Consider the following 26411-nt stretch of genomic DNA (forward strand, 5'->3'; position numbering starts at 1 on the left):
TGGACAAGTAGATATTTTATTAAATTCCACACCCTTGATTTGTAGCTGCATCCATTATGTGTTTGGAGTAACTTCTGTCTGTAGTTCTGACTGTTGATTTGTAGGCTCAGCTGTAATGATGTATAATTGTGTCTTTCGCATCCTTTAATTTCCTCTGTCTTCATTGTAGGATGCAGCATTCTGTTCTCATTTTCATGATCTTGTCATTGTCCTTTACCCCTGTTTTCATGAGGTTAGTATTATTTGACATCTTGAATGGTATTTGGTTGTACAGTCTAGAGTAAAGTCAATTAAATGAAGGCAGCTACATCCAGCATTGTTAGTTAGAGTTTTAGTAATGAAGCTACTCGTTATAGGGAGCCCCATTTTTTCCCACTTTCTATACTTGCTTTTGCTGTTGTGCGCCTTTGTTCTTTCGGCCTAAAGGTTGATCTAAAGTACACTCCATGATGATCGCTCCAGATTACTGGGGAACTACCAGAGCCTTTCTCGGAGGGAAACAGATGACATTTAGTGTGGGTCAGGCAGAGTGAGTAAGGAGTAGTTGTTTGAAATTGGTTAATTGGTTGTCAAACAAGATGTTGCGGTCCTCTAGGGCAGTGGTTCCCAACCTTTTGACTTCTGTGGACCCCCACTTTATGATTACTGGAACCCGGGGACCCCCAATGAATCATTATTGGAATCTGGGGACCCCCCCACTGAGACATTACGTAAAGCTAGAGACCTAATCTGTTACGATTATTTAATTTTCTAAGCAGTCGCGGTCCCCCTGAGGAGGCTTCGCGGACCCCCAGGGGTCCCCGGACCACAGGTTGGGAACCACTGCTCTACGGTGTACAGGTTGGGATGATTTAGCAGAAATTTTGTCATTGCATCCCGTTCACAACCCCTTCCAGCTATTGCTGCTTTTCTGACTATATGAATGAAAACACCTTGTATTTTTTTTATTACACTTGTCCCAATGTCTTAGTTGTGCGTCGGAACGGTTTAGAGAACTCTCTAAACACGTTTTGACTTGCTGTCCATACTGGTAAGGCGACTACAAGGTATTTATTGCCTTACTGGAAAACACTCATCTACAAAAGACTGATTTGTGGAGATGTTTTTACCTTCATTACACAGGGTCAGGGTTGATCAATGTATTATTCATTTGTTTAAGCATTGAACAGCTGTTTCTTCAGTGAGGGACCAAAAACTGACTATCTTAAGCCGTTCGTGGCTCTCCCCCTTAAAACATGGTAACATTGGATCATACCCAATTAGCATATTTGATCTACTTGTAAGTCCGTAGTAAAGTGCACTACATGTTCCCAGGGCCTTTAGATTGAATGCTACTAGTGGGCCTGCAGCATGGTTGTGCCACCCACACAAATAGCCCCTTAACCATGTCTCAGGCCTGCCATTGCAAAGCCTGTGTGTGCAGTTTCACTGCCACTTCGACTTGGTGTTTAAAAGTATTTGCCAAGCCTTAAAGCCCCCCTTTTTCTACATATGTCATCCCTAAGGTAGGCCCTAGGTAACGCATAGGGCAGGGTGCTCTGTAAGTAAAAGGCAGGACATATACCACTGTGTTTTATATGTCCTGGTAGTCAAAAACTCCTAAATTCATTTTCCACTGCTGTGAGGCCTGCTCCTTTCATAGGCTAATATTAGGGCTACACTCACATACTGTTTGAGTGGTCGATTCTGATCAGAAAGGAGTAGGCAAGTCATATTTAGTATGGCCAGAATGATGATACAAAATCCTGCTGACTGGTGAGTTTGGATTTAATATTACTATTTGAGAAATGCCAATTTTAGAAAGTGAGCATTTCTCTGCACTTAAAATCCTTCTGTGCCTTACAGCCTGTCTCCAATCCACGTCTGGGCTGGGCTGGTTGACAGCTCCCTTGTGCATTTCACCCAGACAAACACAAACACAGGATGCCCAGTCACACTTGCACACATCTGCATACTGAATGGGTCTTCCTGGGCTGGAAGGGTGGAGGGGCTTGACACTTACATTTCAAAGGCTAGTGGCCTGCCCTCACACAAAGGACTGCCACACCCCCTATTGGGGCCGTGGCATACAGACCTGTACTGAAAGTGGACCTGGTGCACTTCAAAACCACTCTTTAAAGTCTCCCCCACTTCAAAAACACTTCTGGGTATATAAACTGGGTCCCTGACCCTACCAACTCAGACACTTCCTGGGACAGATTCTCTGCACCAGACCCTGCAAACTGCCAAAAGGGGCTGCCTGGCTGCCCAAAGGACTCACCTGGACTGCTTTGCTGTAAAGGACTGCTGCCTTGCTGTTGCCCTGCTGCCTTGTTAGCCTATGGCTCTGCTGAGAAGTGCTCTCCAAGGGCTTCGATTGAGCTTGCCTCCTGTTTCCTGAAATCTCAGGGCCAAAAATACTTCTCTTCAAAGGAACTCCTTGTGCGGTAAAAATCAACGCACGGCCTGCCGGAATCGACGCACAGCCTGCCTAGAGGTAAAAGAATCACTGCATCGCCGCTCCGGAACGACGCAGCCCAGCTGCCCGAGTGGAGATCGACACAGCGTCAACGTTGCGACCGGAACTTCAACGCACAGCCCACCGAATCGCCGCATCACCGAGCCGGAATGACGCAGCCCGACGTCCTGTGTGAGGAATCGACGCAGCACCTGACGTGCGACAGAAACTCTGCTGCATCGCCCACCGGATCGACGCAGCACCAGTGACTTTGTCCATCATGCCCAGGATTTATTTCCCTGCATCGTCCCTGGGCGTCTAAAGAAGCTGCTTCGCAAAGAGGATTCAAGCCTGCTCGCCGGAATTCGACGCAAAGTCCTTGCTGCGTGGAAAAGAATCAACGCATCTTCTGTGTGCGCCCGGAAAAAGTACAACCCAGAAATGACTTCTTGGAGTTTTATTTACTTTGCAGATGGCTGTAGACCCGTTAGCAATAATATGATATTCCATCTAAAGAAAAGCACCGTAAATGTAAAAAAAATTTCCTTGTTTAGGTTTAAAGACAATATCTGCAGTGTGCCAGCATAGTTATGACTGCGCACCTTTTTGTCAAGTGGGTTTGACAATGTAGCTGTAATCAAGCATGGGCCACTTTGTGTTTTCACTTACTTTTTTAATGTCTTCCACGGGGCATTTAAATGGGATGAACAATTTAGGAAGTTTGTATGTTGACCTAAAGAAATCTAGCATTAAAAAATGAGCAAAAAACGTACCAACACTGTCAGTGGAAAGTGAACGATTAAGTATTTTTCAGAGGATAGAAATCTCCATGAAAGTTAAGAATGACATTTACAAGCAAAAGAATTATGCCAAGTCAGACTGTAAAAACTGCCACTCCCTTAGGCCTGAACCATATCTGAATGTGTTTACAAACATCTTAGTTGGCTAAGTTGTTAGCCAAGTATTGAAAGACAGATGAACCATAGCAAGCATCCTGACTGAAGCTATCGTGTTGTAAAATATACTAGTGCCATACTCCGCCAATAAAAACAAACTAAAAGAAAGATAATAAAACCCATCTCATTTACAAGCATTAGGGAGTAAAAAAAAAAAACGTTACGTATTTTTAAAATACCTCATAAGAAGAGGTCGTGCTGTTTGGGCTAAAAGTTACTTTCCTCAGAAGGATGAGGGGAATTTTATTTTTTTCCATTGTAAAAGGCTTTACAGTTCAAGATTTCTTCTCCCTGTGAGGCACTTACTTTTGAGGCAGGATTCCATTGGTTTCACAGGGGCTGGAAGAACAAAACTTGGCATAAACCGCAAATCACACACATTAAGAACAATTTGTAAACCGCTAAAGGAGGCAGCCAGCGTGCGTGTGGAACAGTCTGCTCCTGTTGCTGCCATTGTCTAAGAAGGGCGGGATTACTATTTTCCTAATGATTCTCTGCGAGCACAGAGATGTGAAAAGTTAGAAAGAAAGAATGGTTTCTTGAGAGAGAGAGGGGCGCATTCTTGTGCAGAAAAGAAGGTGGAATGTATTTCCCTCTCTGCCTCCAAAACATACAAAGAGGCACTCTGTCTTTAATACGAATGTCAGCTTTAAATCTTTTAAGTTTGGATTAACTGCATTAGAAAAAAAACTGCAGGGCTTTCAAATATGACGCAAAAAAGGTTTTCTCCCAATTCATGTTGTTCACTTGTAAAGCCAGAGGCCGGGTCCACTGAATGGTGGGCTCCAGTCGTCCCTTTTGCCGTAGTTAGCATGACAAAGGCAAGAATTAACACCCTAAGAGCTACATTATCACTTTTTGCTCTTTCACCAGCAGAATCCGCTTAGACAGTAGTAGAAGCTACTTGCCCCTTTCCTCACATTTCCTGGGCATATGGACCTGCGGAGAGGAAAGCGATCAATGTTTTTTTCCCATGGTGTCTGGCACCATTTCATGATGGTCTTACACCTTGAGCTCGGTCTGCTATTTCGAAATCACCTCCGTGCAGAAAAAAAGCGCGCCATTTATTTTTGCTGTCTGTGTTTATTCTTTCTGAAATATCCCAATAGCAATTACAGTACACGAAACAGATCTAAATGTTAACCTCGTTGTTGTACCTCATTAAAGGAATCCCTTGATTATCACTTAAACTCAGTCGTTCCATCCTTTCTCTCGTGCGGCGCTTCAATGTATAACGACTTCCGTATTGCCGCGCGCGTATAACACACGTGAGCGCTAAAGCGAAAGCTGGATCGGCGCGAGGCCACTCGCAATTCATCGGCCAAAGTGTTCCTCCTTTTCTAGCCATATTGGCATCATTTTTCTACACTTATTCCAGAAATTTGCTGCGATCTATTTTTCGCAAGAACAGTGACAGCAGTTTATATACCTCAATTTTTCTGTTTGACTTATGGAGCCATGTTTGAGATGCAATTAGGCTCTGAGGAATGAAACACACTAATTGTTAGAGTGTCAAGACACAGGTAAGCTGCTTTTAATCTTGGACATCTAATTTCTATGCCAAGGCATGTTTACTATTATAATTGCTGCCAACTACAGACAGTAATTTGTAAATCAGAGAATCCTTTTTCGTGCAGCTGTTATACTTCTATTGTAGATGATTACTGCGCTGTACACAAAAAACAGATCAAGGCACATGTTCTATCTTCCTTTAATATGGTTTTCTTCACATGGTATCTTTTGTTTCTGTTTTGTTTCCTTTTTGGAAACAGGTGTGCAGCTGTAGCTATTTAAAGTGTTTGACAGTCATATTTTCTGACTGTTACAGAATCCAGTAATATCATAAATTAATTAACATTTAATTGACACACTACTTAATTTGAAGCAAACACATATATTTCTTTTCTGCTTTTAGAATTTATCTTTTTCGGCCTTAATTTATACTCTTGACATCTTGGTAAGAGTACCAGGCTCCGTGTAAAATTTCATCGGCAATTGGGATGTTGCATGCTTTTTGTGCTTTCAAAGCTACGTGTAAAAATGCAGCACAGATGGCACACATCCTTATTTGCTCATATATATATATTGCTCATTATATTATATATATATATATATATATATATATATATATATATATATATAAGTATTCACCGCACTCCACGAAGTTTCAATAGTGCATATTTATTTCAAAATAACAACCAAAAATAAATATGCACTATTGAAACTTCGTGGAGTGCAGTGAATACTTTTGGTGATTTATATTCTTCCGAGACTGGTCCTCTCCGTCACTGGCACCGGCAGTGGAGTGCGCCGCCCAGCAACTTTCAGACCACTTTTGTTTGAGGATATATATATATATTTTGGCTGAATTAAATAAGCTTTTTAGGTTTTACGTCAAATGTTTTGTGTAAAAATGTATTACACTTTGATATCCTTTGTGGATAAGGATAACATCTGGAAACAGGACAGTATAAACTACTTCCCTTCCACATGTAAACAATACTTATACATTCTACTAATTTGTTTTTTTCAGGCTAACATGATGTTCAGCTCTGGCGTTTTCTGGATGGGCCTTCTTTTCATTCCGGTGACATCTTTGATTTTGGATGTAGTATACAAAGTGTGAGTGTAAATAACAATGTTTTTATTTGCATTTTGTACCTGGAACTAATTACTTTTTAACTCAATTCACATAGAAGAAACTCACTTTGTGTTTGTGTACCTGTGCAATAAAATGCAAAGATAGTCTTACTATCAGGTCTCAGGTCTGTAGAAAACAGCACAATATAATATGATGACACATGATAAATTAGTAATCACTGTTAGTGGGTATGATATTAAAAAAGCTCAATGAAAAATCGATGTTTGTAGAATTAAGTGCTTTGTTTATATAGTTTACATTTGTCATAGAAATAATGTTCAGTCTCTCTTTCCAAAATCCTTTTTTCAAGTCCTAATAGAGGCATTTTTTGATTGCAGAGTTAAGAGAACCAGTTTTAAGACGTTGGTTGATGAGGTGCAGGAGCTAGAAGCTAAGTCGCAAGATCCAGGTGTAGTTGTACATGGCAAAAGGTAAGATCGACTGATTTCATTTAAAATCCTGATTCACTTCTAGATGCCACCACACATTTTACACTGTAACATGTAACATATTTAGGCACAAACTTGCACTAGATGTACAATGGTGTGTCTGCTTTGTGAAAAAAAAATCTTAAGGCTCCATAGATGTGGAGAATTTGAAAAATGTAATTGTCAAATGATTTATAACTTTAAATTCGCTTCCGAATATTTAGCTAGTGCATTTACTATTGCCATTTCCGTTTCAGCATTGGTTTCTACGCCAGGAGGGTATTTTGAAACTAGATGATTTATGTTTTTTCTTTGACTTCTAGCTGGCATGACAGTGTATCATAGATTCCACACACATTTTTTTGCTGGGTTTCATTTTTAGTTTTTTGTGCCAGTACCTTTCTCTTTTTCATGTGAGTGCTAAAGCTTAAAAAGTACAGATCGTCAGCTAATGTTAATAGTTCCAACGATACTTTTAGTTCTGCTGTCTCACTACAAATTCAGAATCATCATTCCCCCTCAAAAGGCTATTAACATTTCTTGATGGGTTACACAGCAAGACAATAACATTTTTGTGTGCCTTTTCACTTATCACAGGTCTTACTCTAGGTTAGTCATAGCAAACAGCACTTTTTTTTTGTTTTTTTGCACTCTGTTCTCCAACCCTATGGCAATGTGAATGAATGAATGAAGATCTGTTTGTAGAGCGAGAGCAACTGGTCTCAAAGGGAGTGTCCCAGCACTAAGCCAATTAAGGAAATGACATTCAACTACGTTTCTCTAAAAAGGAAGGTCTTCAAGCCAATTTCAAAAGCTGATTCTATTTTAGTCTCCCATAATTCCTTTGGCCAGGCATTCCACAGTCGGGCTGGCTTCAGGGAAAAAGATCTGCCACCCATTCTTTTAGGCCTTAGGAATACAAAGAAGGTACTGGTTAGTTGACTGGAGTGCTCTGTTTGGAACATACAGGATAACTCAATCCTGAAGGTAAGTGGGACCCTTTTTGTGTAGTGCTTTGTGAATGACCATTAAAGCTTTACATTTGACTAATTGCCTGATAGGAAGCCATTGCAACTCCTTCCGGCCATCACGGATGCTCTGCCCTCTAGGAACGTACAGAATTAGACGAGCAGCAGTGTTCTGCACTAATTGGAGTTTATTCAGCAGCTCCGCCAGCACCCCCTAATGCAGCACATTGGCATAGTCAAGTGTATATCTAATAAGACTGTGGACAATGTCTTTCCCCATGTGTATGGGCACATTTTAGTGGTCTTATTTTAGACATTTTAACACAGAAAAAGAGGTTGACAAAATAGCAAATATTTGCAGCTTAAAAGAAAAGTATTTGTTAGATTTCACCTCTAAGTTTATGGCCACCACCACTGTGATTGGGGCCCTCCCTAATCCTTCAAGCCATAGACTTCTAATGTTCAAAGGGGAAGAATCCCTAAAGACCAAAATCTCCATCTTGTCCAAGTTGAGCTAAAGACAGCTATGATCCAATTGGGCACCAGTGTGAAGCACCCCTGAAAATTTGCTTTCAGGGTGTCAACCAATTGGTGGAAGGCTAGCATCAATTGGGTGTCATCTGTATGTGACACAATATTGAAGCCCCGTGGCTGCACTTCCTGTGCCAGTAGTGCCATGGGGCTTAGCCCTGAACCCTGTTGCACACCACATCTTAGTTCTCAGTCTCTTGAGATGAATGGGGTAAGTGCACAGCTTGTACTGTGTTGAAAAGGAAGGATTTAAGTCACCTCCAAGCTTTATCCACAACTCCTGCTTCTTCCAATTTCTTAAGGAGAATCTTCGGGACACTTTATCAAACACAGTTGAGAGGTCAAGAAGAACGAGTATTGCTTTTTTCCACTGTCATTATTGGTTCTAATGACTTCAGTCACCTCTGACAACAACACTTCTACACCAAACTCAGAATGAAAGCCAGATTAAGAGGGGTGGAGAAGTCCTTTTCCTTCAGTAAACCTGGCAATCTGGCCATTAACTAGTTTTTCCAGTATTTTGCTAAGTCCTGGAAAAAAGGAGATGGGTCTATAATTACTAAAGCAGCATGGGTCTGCCTTTTTTAAAATAAAGTAAGCACCAACTCCTTTACCCACTCAGCCAGCACTATTCCTTCTTCCAAAGACATGCCAGAAAGTGTGTTAACTAGTTCATTAATGAACTAGCAGCGCATCCTAGAATCTTGGGAGGGCAAGGATCCAATTGGCAAGAGCCCTGGCTCAAAATCTACGCCACCACGAGAATGCACGGTGTCCACTCTTTTTAGGGGCGAGTGCAAAGCGCTCCATCCCCTGATGTAATCTCTCTTTCGGCTTCTAACCACACCCATGCCACGTCAGTCCCTTACAGTGGTTCGTGGGCTTGTCTTTTAAAATCCACTTGCTTTCATTAGTGTAAGGCATGCATACGTCATGCCTTTTTCGGTGTTTAGCCCTCCTCGATCGCACTGTCCATCTACTGGAAACATACCAGGCTCCAAGTTTTCCGTATAGTTTCTGGACTAGTTTTTCTCTTTCATTGCAGCGCGACCGTGCTGTGTTTTACGCTGCGGGATTGCGCTCTTTTTTTCCCATTTAATGTGGCAAGAAATGTGTGGTTAGGAGTTTACAACGCTAATAGCTCTAACTCGATGAAATGCGAGACCCATTGCAGTGCAAATGCTTGTTTGTGATAGCATTCCCAAGAAAGCTTTTTCTCTGAGAAGTATTCTGCCTAGAGTAGAGCACAATACTTTTCTGTGCCTTTTCACTGCTACCTCTGCTGCACCGAGATATCAAGATCAGAAATAACTGGGACAGTCATCGTACTGGTTCCAAATATGGCAAGGTGGGTGTGGTACCCAAAAAATCTTGGCATTTCCATTTCAGCATTTGAGCATCTGCGTCTAATCAGGCTGCCACTCTTTTGTCGCAGCAGTGGTGTTTTGCACCCTGGCCTACACAATCTAAACCTCCATGCATGGTGACTGAGCGGCGACAATTGGCTTCATTCGGTCTTCCTCCCGAAGTAATGGTTTGTGATCCTGGCGGCCAGGTGTCCTTCTACGCTGTGTATGCTAGATGCTGGGACAAGTTTGTGGCACATATATATACTGACATCTTGCATGCCAAACTGTTGGATGTCCTGTTGTTTCCCTTTGTCTTTAACCCAGCTGAGGCTTACAGTGGGCATAATTACAGTTTATCTGCCGGCCCTGTCAGCCTTTTTGCATTTACTGCACTAGCCATTTTTGTTCACATCACCTGTTGTGATGTGATTTCTCTAAGGTTTAATGAAGTGTTTCCACTTACACCCCTTGCAATGCTACAGGGGATCTTAATTTGATCATTTCCTTTCTTATATACACTCCGTTTCAACCTTTGTACACTGTCTTTTATGCCTCCAGACTCTGAAAATGGGTTTTCTCATCACGATTACTTCAGCGCATTACATGAGTGAGCTTCAAACTTTATCAGTCCAGCTGCCTTGCACCGCCTTATTTACGGACAAACTGGTGCTGAAAACTGGAGCAGCCTTTCTACCCAAAGTTGTGACTCGCTTTCACATCGACTAGTCCGTCACTCTCGCCAGCTAGCCGCATCTCATCCCTCAAAAGAAGAGGAGTGACTTCATCATTCAGACCTCGAAAGGGCATTGAGTTTTTTCATTGTTCGTACCAAACATGATCGAGTGGACGATCAGCTCTTTGTGGGGTTCTCCTGGGCAAGAAAGGGCAAGGCAGTGCAGAAAAGCACTTTTTCCAGGTGGATAGCCCCCAGTGTTATAATCTGGCATTTGTTGCCTATGAAGCAGCCTCCAAAATTATTGAGGGCCCATTTCATCAGGGCCAAGGCTGCTGCCACTGCGTTGGCTCGTGGAGTGCTGGTATTGGATATTTGTCAGACCTCAATGTGGGGATCTGTTAGAGACTTCTAGCTGCAGATTCCCTACCTTAGTCTACTCCGCAGGTGTCAGACTGGATCCAGATGGTTTTGAGAAGTACCTCTGAGCGCCTGTAGGTGACGTTGTTCTGCTCTTTGTCAGTGTCATCCACACTGAAATAACATGTGCAGTACCTATATAAGGCCACTATGGCACTCTGATGTCAGTTCTTTACTTTCCGTGCCAGATAGCACTGATCCATGAAGACCTACCATTAGTAATTTTTTGACTAGCTATTTGTTGACTTATATCAGACCCTTTTTTGAGAGGTTTTTCTCCCGATGTAAAGGGATGTCCTCAGAGAAACCAGTTGGTTTCAAAGCATGTGGTGCTTGTCACAGGCATATGCCTGTGACAGACCCATACTTGGTTTGTCTGTGGTGCTTGGAGAAGGGACCATGATTTCAGGACATAGGAGGACTGCCACGCCATGCACCCACTGCCACTGAGCGAGCATTCCCTCAAACTCCTCATGGGCTGATGTCGGACGACCTCATGGGGATCAAGATCCCGGTCACGCGCAAGGTCATGGGAGCATCTTGCGGAGTCCCACCAAGTCATCAGTTAAGCCCCACCACAAAAAGAAATCTAAGAAGCCGAACAAGACTTCAACTTTGTCACGCCTGACAAAGTCTTCTGACGAGGCGCAAGAGCCTTGGCACTCCAGGCCTAGCACTTCAACAGAGCCTAAGTCAGCATCTGCTGCATGCTTCCCTGACTTTGCCAGAGCGAACCCCACCAAGCTGAAAGAATTTTGAGGCCACACTCCTTGTGCTTGGGCTGCCCAGCTCTTCTGAAGCACCTTCGGGCCCCAGGGGCTTGGGAAGGCCCACCACTGGATCCACACCGGTGGGATTGCCCTCTGTGCACCCCGCTCCAGTGCTGGAGGTGCCTGTGCCCATTGGAGGCCCTTATTCCCCGTCATCATTCCCAGTTCCAACACAGAGCCAGACAGGCATCATCCAGTGACAATTCAGGCTCTGAACGGGACCATGTTACCCTGATCAGAAAAAAAATATTTTTTCTTTGACAGGCCTGGAGAGAGAGACAAATCGGAGGAGTCTGAGTACCCTTATGGTTATCAGCATTCCCTAGTTTATACAGAGGACTGGTATGAGAAACTGGATGAGGACACTGGCTTGGTCTCTCCTCCTACCATGGCTAAGGAGAAGGGAACCTTATTCGATATGGTGGCGTGTAGGGCGGGTGAGGTTTGGACCTTCAGTTACCCTCTGTGACGGTGAAGATGAACGACTTGACAGAGGTGCTTCAACCGGATGTCCCCCCCCTTCCGAACCTTTACTCCCTTTTAATTGAAGCCCTTACCAACATCCTATTCCTGGCCTGGTCCAAGCCCTGCACAGGGGATCCTAAATATAGGACGATTGCCCTCTGCCGGCTGCTCCTGGGGACTGCAGTTTTCTTAATTGGTGGCCCAAGCATCCACCTCTAGGATCAACTCAGCTGTGTTCCCTACCTTTCCACCGGTTTGGTAATCCAAGAGACTGGACAACTTTGGCAGGAGGATGTCCCCCCTACTCCTTGCACTGTGGTCAGTGAACAACATGTGCCTTTCGGGACGATATTTCCATACTATCTGGGATTTGATTGCACAATTGCTGCCTATGGTCTCGGAAGAGGCTTGAGCTATACTCTCTCATGTTATTGCTTATGGGAGAGATTCAACAAAGTTCACCATACAATGTGGACTGGATATAACCTCCTCAGTGGGTAGAGGGATTTCATCATCGTTGGCCCTTCCAGCGCCACGCCTGGCTGAGAACAACCTCACTTAGGACATGCCCTTTGATCTCTCTCTCATCTTTTTAGAGAGAATGCAAACTCCGCACTGGAGCACTTCAGGGACAGCAGAGCTACGGACAGGTCCTCGGGCTTCTACATGGCCCCTCGTCAACCCCAGTCCACCTTTCACCCCTTTTGTGGCCATGGAAGAGGTTTCCAACCATGCCCATACCCTCCTAGCACCACACCCAATATGCTTCCCATCCTTTTTGTGTCCGGCTACGCAGGTCACACAGACCACGTGGGACAAGTAGCCAGAGGTCAGGCCAGTCCACCAATCCCCTCCAACAACAGCAGCCTCTAAATCCTTTTAGTTTGCCCTCCTTCCATCAAGGCCATCAAATGGGGTGCAGAATACACCATCACCTGCACCACTGGAAGTCAGTAACATCAGACCATTAGGATTTACAGATCATCCAAAGGGGTTATTCCCTCCGCTTTGTGGCCAACCCTCCACCCATGCCGCCCACACACAACCGGCTGACGAAGGACCCCCTCTTCTTGCTCTGTCAGGAAATGCTGGCTTTGATGGCCAAGGTAGCCATTGAGTGGTTGCTGACATCAGAAGTAGGTGGAGGTGGCTCATCCCTCTACTTTTGAGTGCCCAAAAACGACAGCGCCCTTTGTTCTGTCCTAGACCTGCTCTATCTCAATCTCTTTCTGGAAAAGGAGACATTCAGAATGCTCACTGTAAGAAATTGAATTACTGGTTGACTTGGGTGTGAGCTCTGGTCAAGAAGCAAGCATAATCCCTGTCAGGGTATGGCACAAACCCCAAACTAACCTGTGCTCAACCCCCGGTAGTTTGCCACAGAGAAGACCGGCTTAACTTAGAGACATTGTGTAAAGTATTTGTGCAACACTTCAGTAAAACAATGAACACACCACAAAAAAAGAATCCCACACCAAGGTAGAAGAATAGAGCAAATTAAAATAAATAAATAAAACAAGACCAAAATACAAAAATCCAATCAGTAAAACGGGAGTTATGAATTTTTAAATAATAAAGTGAAAAAATAGTTCCTAAAAGCATAAAGCGCCAACTGTGCTTGTCTGGTTGCGATGGACCGGTCAAAATCAAACATTCAGGCCAACTGCGATTGAGCGCAGGCTTGATAAAGTCACAGATTAATCCAGCTGAAGTATTACCTACCCAAGTTTAGTGCCAAGAGTCCCGTTTGCATTGCAGAGAGCCACAAGGAGAGCATTATGGAGGTTGTCTGGCATCGCGGACTGGAGGGCTGGAGCTTCGCGTTGATGGTTCCCCACTAACAATTGATGCTGCAGTACGAGGAGGCAGGTTGGCAGTGCTTCGCACTGATTTTCGGTTTGAGCGGGTCCATTCGCAAAGAGCCCAAAAGCCTGATTTAAGCTCGGCTGAGCCATACCAAGGATCCAGGGCCTGAGGGGCACCACTTGGAGTTCAGGAACTCGCTGCAACAGGGGCCAGGAGCTGCCTGGGGAGCCTTACATGTCCCCGAGGCTCAGATCAGGAGTCCAGCAGACTAGCTCTTGGAGTTATTCTGGGGTCCTGGGTTCAAGATGAAGTTGCAGGTCAAGTTCTTCTTCTCCAGGCAAGAGGGCAGCAAGTCAGCAGTTCCTTTAGAGAATCAGTCAGCATAATAGCAGTCTTTGCAGCAGCACAGCATTCCTTACTGGCAGAGTATTCACAGGTCCAAAAGCGTACTGAAGTGGTGGTGTCTGAGGTCCAGTATTTATACTCAATTGTGCCTTTGAAGTGGGGGAGACACTTCTAGAGGTTTCCCTTTCAAGTCCCCAGGCATCCTGCCTTCCCTGTCCTGGCTCTAGACCAACTACAGGAGGCATGCAGCCCCTTGTGTGGATGCAAGACACAGCCTATTCAAGTGTAAGCCGGGCTGTGCCCAGCTCCTCCTCAACATCCTGTCAGTGATGGCCCATCCAGGCACACCTAAGCTCCCTGTTGTATGTGGCTGTTTAGGAACAATGCACACAGCTCAATGTCAGCTACACCCAGTCATGTGACCCAGGTACAGGCACAGGCACTAAATGGCTTGGGCAGGAAAACGCCAACTTTTTAAAAGAGGCATTTTCAGAATTACAATTAAAAATCCAACTTTACCATAAGTTAGTATTTTAAAGTGTGATTCTAGAGACACCAAACATGAACTGATTACCTATTCCCTTACGAAATTACACTTCTAAAATGTAATAATGTAACTCCAATGTTATCCTTTAGGGGAGGTAGGCCTTGCAGTAGTGAAAAATGAATTTAAGAATCATTTTTCACTACCATTACATGTACAACTAAAAAGTACATGTCCTACTTCTTAAATACATTGCCCTCTGTCCTGTCCAGGGTCTACTCTACGATTGACTTATATGATTTAAAAGGAAGGTTTGGGACTGGCAAATGTTTTATTTTTGCCAGGTTGAAATGGCAGTTAAAAACTGCACACACAGGGTGCAGTGGCAGGCCTGAAACACATTTAAAAGGTTTACTTAAGTGGTTGTCGCAATCAGTGCTGCAGATCCACTACAGACATTTAATTTGCATGCCCTGGGAACATGTAGTGCTGCTTTACTAGGGATTTATAAGTAAATTAAATATGCCAATTGGGTATAAGCTAGTGTTGCCATGTTTTAATGAGTGAGCACATGTCTTTTAGCACTGCTTAACAGTGGTAAAGTGTGCAGAGTCTTAAGGCCCTCAGAAATGAGATCAGCAAAAATGTAGAAGGAAGGCAAAAGGTTTGAGGGAAGACCATCATAAGGCTGACAGGTCTAACACTCATGCTCCTCCACGTTCTGTCTGCCCTGGAACCAGGAGACTGGATTGTAGAGCTGGACTTGCAGGATGCATATTTGAACACCCCTGTCCTGCCTGCCCGCAGACGTTGTCTGCGGCTCACAGTGGGCCAGGAGCACTTTCAGGTTGCCCTTCTCCCCTTCAGCCTTACTGTAGGAAGCTGGCTATCTATGTAATGTACCAAATGTAGGGGTACACAATGCAGATTGTACAGGTGACCCTTATCGGTTAATAGGGTTAAATGTGAAATCTCTCAAAAGCTATTTTTTGTGGTTGTGTGGGCAAGCAGTTGGGCTTTTCAGATGGTAGTGCTAAGAATTTGTTGAACTCACAGAGCCAATACATGAGACACACTCAAGAAGGCACTCAAGACCAATTTTTAGAAAAATAGTTACTTTTGTTTAAATTATGTTTCAAGACCAAAATACTGTTACAAGAATAAACACTGATGCCCTTTTGAAGAACACAGGCAATATATTTGAAACGTCTCTAATGTGGACCAAACTTCTGGGGTTCAGGTAGGTATGGGGCAAGGTCCAAGGCAGCACCAACAGGTCACCTCAGGAGGCTCAGAGGCGTCCGGGTGCAGAGGTACTTTTCGATGTTGGGTGCCCCGTTGGTTGCAATGGGAAACAGTCCTAGGAAAAAGAGGCTGCATGTAGGGCCTGAAGGGCCAGTCCATGTAAACCAACAGGGCAGCTCAGCTCTCATGATGTTCAGGGACATAGAGGCATCTTTGGTCATTTTCTCCTCAGATCAGGGCACCCAGGTTCAGAGGTGTCCTGAGGCGTTGGGTTTTCTTCGCTGGAGACAGTTGCAGTAGAGCCTGCACAAAGGGGCTACAGTCGGTGTTGGGAAAGTCCACTTTTGGCAAACCCGGTGTAGGTTTCGGCTCAGGAGGGCCTGGGGACCACACTGGAACCAGTGGCCCACTTCAGATAGGGCTAGGGGGGCACTGGTGCAGTGGTGGTATCAGGTTTTGGTGGTCTGGAGACCTTATGAGTCTTCTTTGGTGCCTGCATGGTGCAGTGAAGCAGCTCCACTACTCCACGGGGGATCAAGGTTACTTCTCAAAGTGCTAGCAGTGCTCTCAGGCTTTAGGAGCTAGAACAGCTGCAGGACGAGTCGTCTTTGGCACAACTGTCGAGGACAGCAGGCAGGCTGGCGGGGTTGGGGTCAAGTCATTTGCTGCTCCTGAGTTCTTGCTTTTCGTGGCTCTTAGGGTCGTCCTTCTTCTTTAGTCCAGTGAATCTGTTCTGGTCTTAGAGGGCCGCCTAAATACTCCATTTAGGGGGAGAGTTGGGTGGGGAGTGTAGGGTAGTAGCCACTGGGCTACTTACCCTTGGGGTGCCTACACCCCCTATATGACCACTTCATGTGAGGAGTGGGCATATCCCTATCCCAGAAGGCCTAGTTCCAACCAAAAAGAAGATGGCGGAACACTTCCACGAGTGTCCACTTTGGGTAGCCCACCATAGTTTGTGGTCGGCCCAAAGGTGGTACTGTGGCAGATCTGCAGTGATGGCTGACGAACTGCGATTAGGTGGCAGACCCCTCTCTCTTCCCCAACTGTAGCCGATTGTAATGACAGATGCGTCACTTCTGGGATTGCATGGCCATCTGGAGAGGTGAAGATCAGAGGACATTGGTCTCCAGCGGAATCTGGACGCCACATCAACCTTTTGGCGCTTTGGGCGATCCACTAGGCATTAGAAGCATTTTGTCCTTCGATCAAAGGAAAACTGGTGCAGGTGTTAACGGACAACACCACTGCCATGTGGTACTGCAACAAAAAGGATAGGTTGGGGTCATGGACCCTTTGTCAAGAGGCTCTGCATCTCTGGACTTGACTGGAACATCAGTGTATGTCCCTGGTGGTTTAACACTTGGCGCGCTGTCTTAATGCCAGGCAGGATGAGCTCAGCTGAAGATGCCTAGTGGATCACAAACTGAGTCTCCATCCAGAGGTGGTCCAGGGTTTCTTTCGAGAGTAGGGAGATCCTTGGTTAGATGTGTTTGCAACCACCGAAAATAAGTAATGTCTGCAGTTTTGCACTCAGGAGTTCCAAGGCAGCTATCACTTAGAGACACTTTTAGTCTCAAGTGGAGCTCCAGCTTCCTATATGCCTTTCGGCCAATACAATTCCTGCCAAGAGGTACTGCACACATTATTTCTGTCCGACGCTGCCGAGGCTGAGCCAAAAGACACTACCTACAGACACAAAGGGGTACTGCTTGAAAATGTCTAGGTCCAGTTTGGCACCTCAGGAATATTCTAAGGTGAGGAAACTGTGGCACGATTCTACCAAATAAAGAATCACTGAAGGCAAGTAACTTGTTCATCAGTGCACATGTGCACACAGCATTATTTCTCTGACAGCCTGGTCCAACGGGAAGTGCATTTTGGCCAGTCCTGCAGGTCTTTTTAATTTAAGAATTTGCACCAGCCTTCCACTGGGAGAGGTACTTCTTTGGTGTCTATTCTAAATGTGAGGAATATTTGGTTAGATGTATCCATCAGAAGACTGTGCTTCCTACCTTTGGTAGCAATTTTTCTGTGAATACTCTGTCTAACCACAGATTCCTCACCGCTGGTCTGCCTTCCTGTTATGTGGATAGTACTCTTTTGCTTCTAAAAAAAAAAAAAAATCCCAAGTTAGAGATCTGCACAGTGGCTCAAAAAATTGGTTTGTGGGGTGTATGTTTGTGGGTGCTGACACTGTAAGAAAGAAACTGATGTCAGGGCTTGGGTGGTGCCTATATGTAGCTTCAGTTGTCAATTCTGGGGTTGATCTGGGCCAAAGAGGAGCTGAATGATGCCACCTACTGGCTTGCATGAGTTATGCTGAATAATCTTATGGATTTGGAGTTCTGTCTCAGTATATTTTAAAGGTGAGGAATCTGAAGTCAGATAGAGTATCCACCAGAAACATTGTTACCAAACATAAGCAACAGAGAAGACATTCCCCACAGTTCTGGGTCCACCAGTATTCACTGCAAGTATCTTTGAGGACCTTTTTCGTTGAAGTGGAGTTTTCCTCTTCATTATGTATTTCTTCTTGTGCCCTTGACTCCTCGAGTTCTGTGGAAAATTTGCCAACACCAGGCCCAAATCATTCTAACAGCACCAGATTGGCTGAGAAGAATGTGGTGTGCATCTCTTCTGCACCGCTATGCCCCTGACCCGTCTTCCATTCAGAACAAACCTTCTTTTTCAGTCTGAGAGACAAGTTATGCAGCCAACCTCTAAAGCTTCTACATTCATCCTTAGACACCAAGGGCATCTGTTGTCTTTCCTGCTACCTGCATGTGATAAATGTAATTCTGTCTGCTTCCCATCATTCCACCTAGAAGGCTTAAGCCAGAAGGTGAAACAGGTTTAACACCTGGTAGGCTAAGAACAACATGGATGCCTTGAAGAGCCAGTTGTCTGATATCCTCATATTCACCCTTTCTCTAGCTCATCAAAGTTGTATTGTGATGGCCAGCCTAGCAGCCTTGTCGATTTTCCTCTCCGTTCCAGACCAGCCATCCCTCTTTAAGTCACCCATTGTGTTGTATTTTACTGAAGGGTCTCACAACCATGTTTCATCCTGCTTGATTTATCATACCTCAATAGGATCTTAATTTGGTCTTAACCTTTTTGATGGGGTCGCCATTTGAGCCTCTTAACAGTTGCCAATTGCAAATACTAACTTCCAGAACAGTTTTTAGATCAAGCGCTCTGGCCTGTTGTAATCTATCTGTGGGCTTTTAACCACGCCCACCGCACACCCATCACTATCACTTGTTCATGGGCTTGCCTTACAAAATTCCTTTGTCATCAGTGGTAAATGCTTTACATTTGTCCCTCCTTGGGGCAGTTTTGTTACTACCTTGGCTGTTGACCCTGTTACATGGATAATTGCACTTTTGCTGATGGCGGCCGCAGTGCTTTGAATCGGCTTGCTTATGTCAACTGTTTTACTTTTCATTTTCAATTTATGTGGCAAGAAAAGTCCAGTTAGGAATTTACAACGCTAATAGCTATAACTCAAGCAAACGCGAGACCCATTGCATTGTAAATGCTTGTTCTGGTTGTCATTACTTCAGTGAGATGAGTCAGTGAGTTGCAAGCACTGAGTGTCCTTCCTCCTTACATGACAAGTTGTCATTTAAACCATATCTGCTTTCCTGCCCAGACTAGTGATTCCATTCCATCAGAGTTAGTCCATTGCCCATCCTTTCTTTTATCCCTCATTTGCACCCTACAAAGCAGAACAAGAAAGCGGTCAGTTTTTTACCACACTAAGTTATTCAGACTGTATGACCAGCTTTTCATACGCGTTTCAGGCACTAGAAAGTGGAACATCACACAAAAGTAAACATCTCATTGGATTTTCCGGTGCATTAGTTGTGTTACGCTCATGCCCATAAAGATCCGCCAGAGGGTATCTGGGCTCATTCCTCCAGGGTCGAGTATTCCACCTGTGCATTGGCCTTGGAAGTTCCTGTGGCTGAAATCTGCAGAGCAGCAGCATGGGAACCCCTTCATAATTTAAAAAAAGCACTGCTGCTTTGATTTTAGGCAACTTGGGTGAAGTCAAGAGGCTAAGAATGGGGTGTGCACCTGAAGTTAGATTAGGACTGCCTCTTTTCCAGTTTACCAATTGGTCACACTTAAAGCAAGACCCTTAAGAGGTTTTATCCACTCCTACACTTTCCATTAAGCCAGCCTGCCCACCCTCCACCTTGCTTCTCTCTCTAGCAGCCATGCTGCCTTTCCCAATTAGCTGTTCTACTTCCCCTTATTGCTTATTGAAATATTTCAATTTCAGAGACATCAGTTTGGATTCATTAGATTCTTTCTTTTGTTTATTTTGTTCCTGGATAGCCATGCAGTGGTTGGCCACCATTAATGGTTCAGCTAAACTCTTAGTCTGCCAGCTAGTGCAAACGGTACACAGTTGATTATGTACATTCAGTACAATCCCTGCATAAGGAGGTACCCACAGATTCCTGTGCTGATTCCATGCTATGCCCTTTGCCAGAGCACAATTCAGAGACTTCCTTTAGTCTACCCAAGTAGCCAGCTGATGATTTTTTCCTATTCTGCTTACAAGTGGAGCTTTTCATCCATTTTGCCTTGACCGGACACACTTCTGTTACAACACTAAATAACCTTTTGTTTTCCCCTGTCAGGTCATCATACAAAGGGACCTTTTATGGCCACCCGCCTTTCTCTGTCTGCCTTTCACTTCACTCAGAGCTACCAATAGTTATAACTGATTCAAATCCCACATGCGCCCACTTTGGCTTGTAAACCTCAAGCACTACTTGCAAATCCTCTCGGGATTTGGCTAGATTTTCTTGAATATCAGGGAATTGTTCCTGACAGATCCCCATCTGACATGCCTGTGGGGCCTGGAGTGGGACCATGATTCCAGGAACTGCCCCATCTGCTGTATCATGAAACTGAAGGGTCTTCAAAAAGGGGAGACAAAGCTCATACTGTCCCGACATCGGAAGACTCCATACCATTCCAGGTCTTTGGAAGGTCCCAGACCAGCTCTCCGAGTCATTCCCATTGTTCGTCATCATAATCGAAGTTATCGTTGGTGTGCCCTACAAACACAAGAACTCAAAGCGCTCATCTACTTCACCACACTAGTCCAAGTCAATGGACAAGGTGCGGGAATGACTCTGCAAGTCAGGGTCCCACTCCTGCACTCCACCCATGGAGCCTGGGTCCACTTCGCACCTACTTGAGTTTCCTGGAGCGACCCCCGTCCAATTCAGAGATCTTTATGTGGCTATGCACCTCATATTTGGGTGCTCTGACCCATCTGGAACGCCTTTGTGCCCCACGGGTGTGGGAGGCGCCCGACTGGAACTCTGCTGGCAGGTCCACCTTGAAACCAGACGGGCTCTTTGGATCCATCCCCAGATCTGGGCGAACTCTAGTCACTAATCCATGACCTTCACTGGGGTTCTACCTCGTGGTGCCGTTCCTGGTGCCATTGATGTCGAACTGATTGTCATTCCCAACTCCTAAATGGAGCCGGACCGGAGTTTTTCAACATCGGCAGGACCCAAACAACTGTCCGGGTCGGAGGCATTGCATCCTTTCTTTTAACAGGCCCTTTAGGGACTTTGGCTGGGGTGGATCTGAAGATCCTTATAGCTTCCCCGAACCCCATGAAGACCTTTTGCCCCAATTGGATGATGACAGCTGGTATGAGGAGCTGGCAGATGCCAGTGACTTGGACATCTCACCGACACTTGTGTGATCTCTTCTTGTAGTTTGGGTACGGAAGAAGGGGCATCCTTTTCTTTATGGTGAGGACTGCGGCGGAGGTCCTTGATCTCCAGCTACTCAAGACCACTGTCTTGATGGAAGTGCTTCATGCAGAACCCATACTGGCCTTCAATGAAGCCCTCTCAGGTGTCCTGCTTGGACACTGGGCCAAACCCTGCACAGGCACTCCCGTGCACAGAACAATTGCATGTCATCACCACCCCACTCCTGGGGACTCAGCTTTTCTCACCCAGCACCCTTCCACTGAGAGCCTAGTGGTGCAGGCCTCAACTTCCAGGGTAAATCCTGGAGCGTTCCCTTCCACTATACTGGATAGGGAATCCAAGAGTCTGTATACCTTCTGGAAGAGGATTTTCTCTGCCACCAGCCTTGCACTGGGGTCCGTGAACACCACATGTCTCCTGGGCCAATATAGCCACACTGTGTGGCACTTGGTTTCACAAGTGCTGCCAGTGGTCTCAGAGTAGGACCGATCAATCCTGAACCAGGCTATTGACGATTGCAGGGATGCAGCAAAATGCACCAATAGATGCAGGGGTAACATAAGATTCACAGAGCAGGGCCATTGCTTCACCAGTTGTACTCTGCCACCATTCCTGGCAGAGGTCAACTGGCTTTTCGTGGGATGTCCAGGCATCTCTTATGGACATGTCCTTCGATGGCACTCAACTGTTTGGGGACAAAGCTAATTCGGGGCTTGAGAGCCTTAAGGTGAATAGGGTCACCACCCACCCACTAGGGCTCACCGTGGCCCCTTGCCAGCCACACTCTTCCTTTTGCTCCTTCTGTGGCTAGGGTAGGAGCTAACAGCTACATCCTTTTCAGCAGACCCATCACTGGGAAAACGCTTTCCAACCTTTTGTGGCTGCAGACGTGGCTCCCTCAAGCCCTGTGGGATCCAGAGATCTGCGGAGTCCACTACTCCTCCAACTCCAGCTTCACAGCCTGAAAACTCCTTTATTATGCCCTTGCAACAACATAGGCAGCCTGTTGGAGGCAGAATAAGGCACCACCGGCCCCAATGACAGCCGGAGGACCACCTTTCCTTGTTGCACCTGGAAGTGCAGGCTCTTTTGGCCAAATGGGCCATTAAGAGAGTGTTGGCATATGAAGTAGGGTGTGGTTGCTATTCCCATGCTTTTCTGGTGCCCAAGAAGGATGGAGGCCTCCACCCTACCATAGATTTGTGCCCCCTCAATGCCTTCATGAGGAAGGAGATATTCTAGATATTAACATTTGTCCTGGTTCTGTCTGCCCTAGGCCCTAAAGACTGGATGGTTTTATTGGACCTACAGAATGCCTATTTGAATATTCCTGTCCTGCAGGCTGATCATCATTACTTGCGGTTAACATTGGGATAGGAGCATTTCCAGTTCGCTGTGCTCCCATTTGATCCCACTAGTGCCCATCAGGTGTTCACAGAGTTGATGGTAGTGGTTGCAGAACATCGTCAGGAGTCTCAGTCTTCCTCAACCTCAGTGACTGGCTGCTGAAGACAGACTGTTCGGGCTAACCCCAGGTAGTCCTCCTGCTGTCCCTGGGGCTCCCTGTCAACATGCCGAAGTAACACCTGATTCTTTTTTAGACACTTCCTTTCATCAGAGCCATTCTAGACATGGTTCAGTTCCATAGAGACTGCAAAAGACCTGCAGTGGTGGCTAAGACGCCACGATTGGAGCAGGGCAGACCTCTCTCCCTTCCCCACTCTGAGCTGGCTGTGGTGACCGATGCATAAATTCTGGGCAGGATGTCCATCTGGGAAAGGAGGAGGTCAGAGGCCTCTGGTGTTTGGCGGAGACTCATCTCTACATCTATCTTCTAAAGTTGAAATAGATTTGCTAGCCTTTGAAAGCTTTCCTGCCATTTATCAAATGGAATCTGGTCCAGGTTTTCACAGACAACGCTACCTCCAGGTGGTATTTGTAGGAAAATGGCTCCCTGTTGCAGTTACCCCCCACTTTATGCCTGATATTGATGCTGCTTTGACTGAGAAGTGTGCTGAGACCCTGCTAACGGGGCCCCAGCACCAGTGTTCTTTCACTATAAATGTACAATTTTTTCAACAATTGGCACATCCCTAGAACACAGATAAGTCCCTTGTAAAAGGTACCCGGTACCAGTGGTACCAAGGGCCCTGTGACCAAGGAAGGTCCCTAAGGGCTGCAGCATGAGTTGTGCCACCCTATGGGACCCCTCACCTAACACATGCACACTGCCATTGCAGATTGTGTGTGTTGGTGGGGAGAAAAAGGCAAAGTCGACATGCTATCCCCCTCAGGATGCCATGCACACAAAATACTGCTTGTGGCATAGGTAAATCACCCCTCTAGCAGGGCTTATAGCCCTAAGGCAGGGTGCACTATACCACAGGTGAGGGCATAGCTGCATGAGCAGTATGGCCCTACAGTGTCTTAAGTCCATTCTTAGACATTGTAAGTACAGGGTGACCACATTAAGTATATGGTCTGGGAGTTTGTCAAATTAACTCCATAGCTCCATAATGGCTACACTGAATACTGGGAGGTTTGGTACCAAACGTCTCAGAATAATAAACCCACACTGATGCCAGTGCTGGATTTATTAAAAAATGCACACAGAGGGTATCCCCTGTATTTTACCCAATCCTTCAGTGCAGGTATCACTGGTCTGTGCCAGCCTGTCACTGAGACGAGTTTCTGACCCCATGGGGTGAGAGCCTTTGTGCTCTCTGAGGCCAGAAACAAAGCCTGTACTGGGTTGAGGTGCTTAACCCCTCCCCCCTGCAGGAACTGTAACACCTAGCAGTGAGCCTCAAAGGCTCAGGCTTCGTGTTGCAATGCCCCAGGGCACTCCAGCTAGTGGAGATGCCCGCCCCCTGGACACAGCCCCCAATTTTGGCGGCAAGTCCAGAGGAGATAATGAGAAAAACAAGGAGGAGCCACCCACCAGTCAGGACAGTCCCTATGGTGTCCTGAGCTGAGGTGACCCCTGCCTTAAGAAATCCTCCATCTTGATATTGGAGGATTCCCCCAATAGGAATAGGGATGTGCTCGCCTCCCTTCAGGGAGGAGGCACAAAGAGGGTGTAGCCACCCTCCAGGGCAGTAGCCATTGGCTACTGCCCCCCAGACCTAAACACACCTCTCCATTCAGTATTTAGGGGCGACCCTGAACCCAGGAAATCAGGTTCCTGCAACCTACAACAAGAAGAAGTACTGCAGACCTGGAAGCCCCGAAGAGACGATGGAGACAACAACTGACTTGGCCCCAGCCCTACCGGCCTGTCTCCAGACTCAAAGAACCTGCACAGCGACGCATCCAGCGGGACCAGCTACCTCTGAGGACTCAGAGGACTGACCTGCACCTAAAGGACCAAGAGCCTCCCGAGGACAGCAGCTCTGTCCAGAAACAGCAACAAAATTGCAACAAAGAAGCAACTTTAAAGAAACTCTCACTTCCCTCCATATGCGCAAGTCTTCACACTCTGCCCTCGACGCCTCCGGCTGAAGTCCAGGACAACCAACACCGCAGAGAGGACTCCCAGCCGACTCCAACAACGTGGACACCCTGAGTCGACCTCCCTGCACCCCACAGCGACGACTGCATAGAGGATCCAGAGGCTCCCCCTGACCGCGGCTGCCTGGTAACAAAGGAACCAGATGCCTGGACCAAACACTGCACCCGCAACCCCCAGGACTGAGAGGAACCACCTACCAGTGCAGGAGTGACCAGCAGGCGGCCCTCATCCTAGCCCAGTCGGTGGCTGGCCCGAGAAGCCCACCTGTGGCACTTTCTGCATCGCCAGAGTGACCCTCGGGTACCTCATTGCTTTCAATAGCAAACCCGACGCCCACTTTGCACACTGCACCCGGCCGCCTCTGTGCCGCTGAGGGTGTGTTTTGTGTGCTTGTGTGTGTGTGTGTGTGTGTCCCCCGTGCTCTACAAAACCCCCCTGGTCTGCTTCCTGAGGACTCAGGTACTTAGACCTGCTAGCAGACTGGAACCGGAGCACCCCTGTTCTTCATAGGCGCCTATGTGTTTTGGGCCCTCCTTTGACCTCTGCACCTGACCAGCCCTGTGTTGCTGGTAAGGTGGCTTTGGGGTTGCCTTGAACCCCCAACAGTGGGCTGCCTATCCCCAGGAAGACTGACTGTGTAAGTGCTTTACTTACCTGAGAAAACTAACCAAACTTACCTCCCCCAGAAACTGTTGATTTTTGCAGTGTCCACTTTTGAAATAGCTTATTGCCATTTTAAACAAAACTGTGTGTACTACTGTTTTAAATCAAAGTTCTCTACTTACCTGTGTGAAGTACCTTGCATTGTATGTACTTACCTAAAATCTTGAATCTTGTGGTTCTAAAATAAATTAAGAAAATATATTTTCCTATATAAAACCTATTGGCCTGGAGTTAAGTCTTTGAGTGTATGTTCCTCAATTATTGCCTGTGTGTGTACAACAAATGCTTAACACTACCCTCTGATAAACCTTCTGCTCGACCACACTACCACAAATTAGAGCATTGGTATTATCTAATTTTGCCACTATCAACTTCTAAGACCCTTGGACTCTGTGCACACTATCTCTCCCCCTTCAGTATGTAATTGATGGTTTAGTTGTTAATTCAGGACCTATTACTGCATCTTTCTTCAAGATGTTCCAATGTTCCAATGTTTGCACATCATAATCCTGATCCTAGCCGGAGACTCATTATATGTTGTAATAAAGCATGTGCATGAATCTTTTCGATTTTTATTTTTGTTTGGGTAAAGCAATTGATCTCTAGTTAGCGGTGTCACTTTCTTTTCAGCCAAACTCAACACCTTAGATGTATATCCCATATCTTGGAACCTCAATTTCATATGTGTTGATTGTTTCCTAAACTGTGATTCAGTGCTACATACTCATTTGAGGTGCAGCATCTGCCCATATGGGATGCTGTTGATTAGGTTTTGGGGATGATGGCTATTGTAATGCACTACACCATTGCCTGCAGTTGCTCATGATGTGCAGTGATATATATATATATATATATATATATATATATGTGTGTGTGTGTGTGTTCGGTGGCATGTGTAGCTGCAGATACACATGCTGTGCATTATCCTGCCTTCTAGTGTTGGGCTCGGAGTGTTACAAG

The 26411-nt window shown here is 45.8% G+C and overlaps 1 protein-coding gene across 4 annotated transcripts in view; it reads left to right on the top strand.

The window, feature by feature from the left end:
* Window positions 1-26411, top strand: part of ATP8A1 (ATPase phospholipid transporting 8A1) — a 944803-nt gene that overhangs the window by 860782 nt on the left and 57610 nt on the right. For all 4 annotated transcript variants that reach the window (XM_069201769.1, XM_069201775.1, XM_069201788.1 and 1 more), the window contains 2 exons: window positions 5927-6015; window positions 6373-6465. In XM_069201769.1, coding sequence (XP_069057870.1) covers window positions 5927-6015; window positions 6373-6465 — 182 coding nt within the window. The remainder of the gene's footprint in view (window positions 1-5926; window positions 6016-6372; window positions 6466-26411) is intronic.

This window comes from Pleurodeles waltl, chromosome 1_2 (genome assembly GCF_031143425.1).
Source record: "Pleurodeles waltl isolate 20211129_DDA chromosome 1_2, aPleWal1.hap1.20221129, whole genome shotgun sequence".
NCBI lineage: Eukaryota > Metazoa > Chordata > Amphibia > Caudata > Salamandridae > Pleurodeles > Pleurodeles waltl.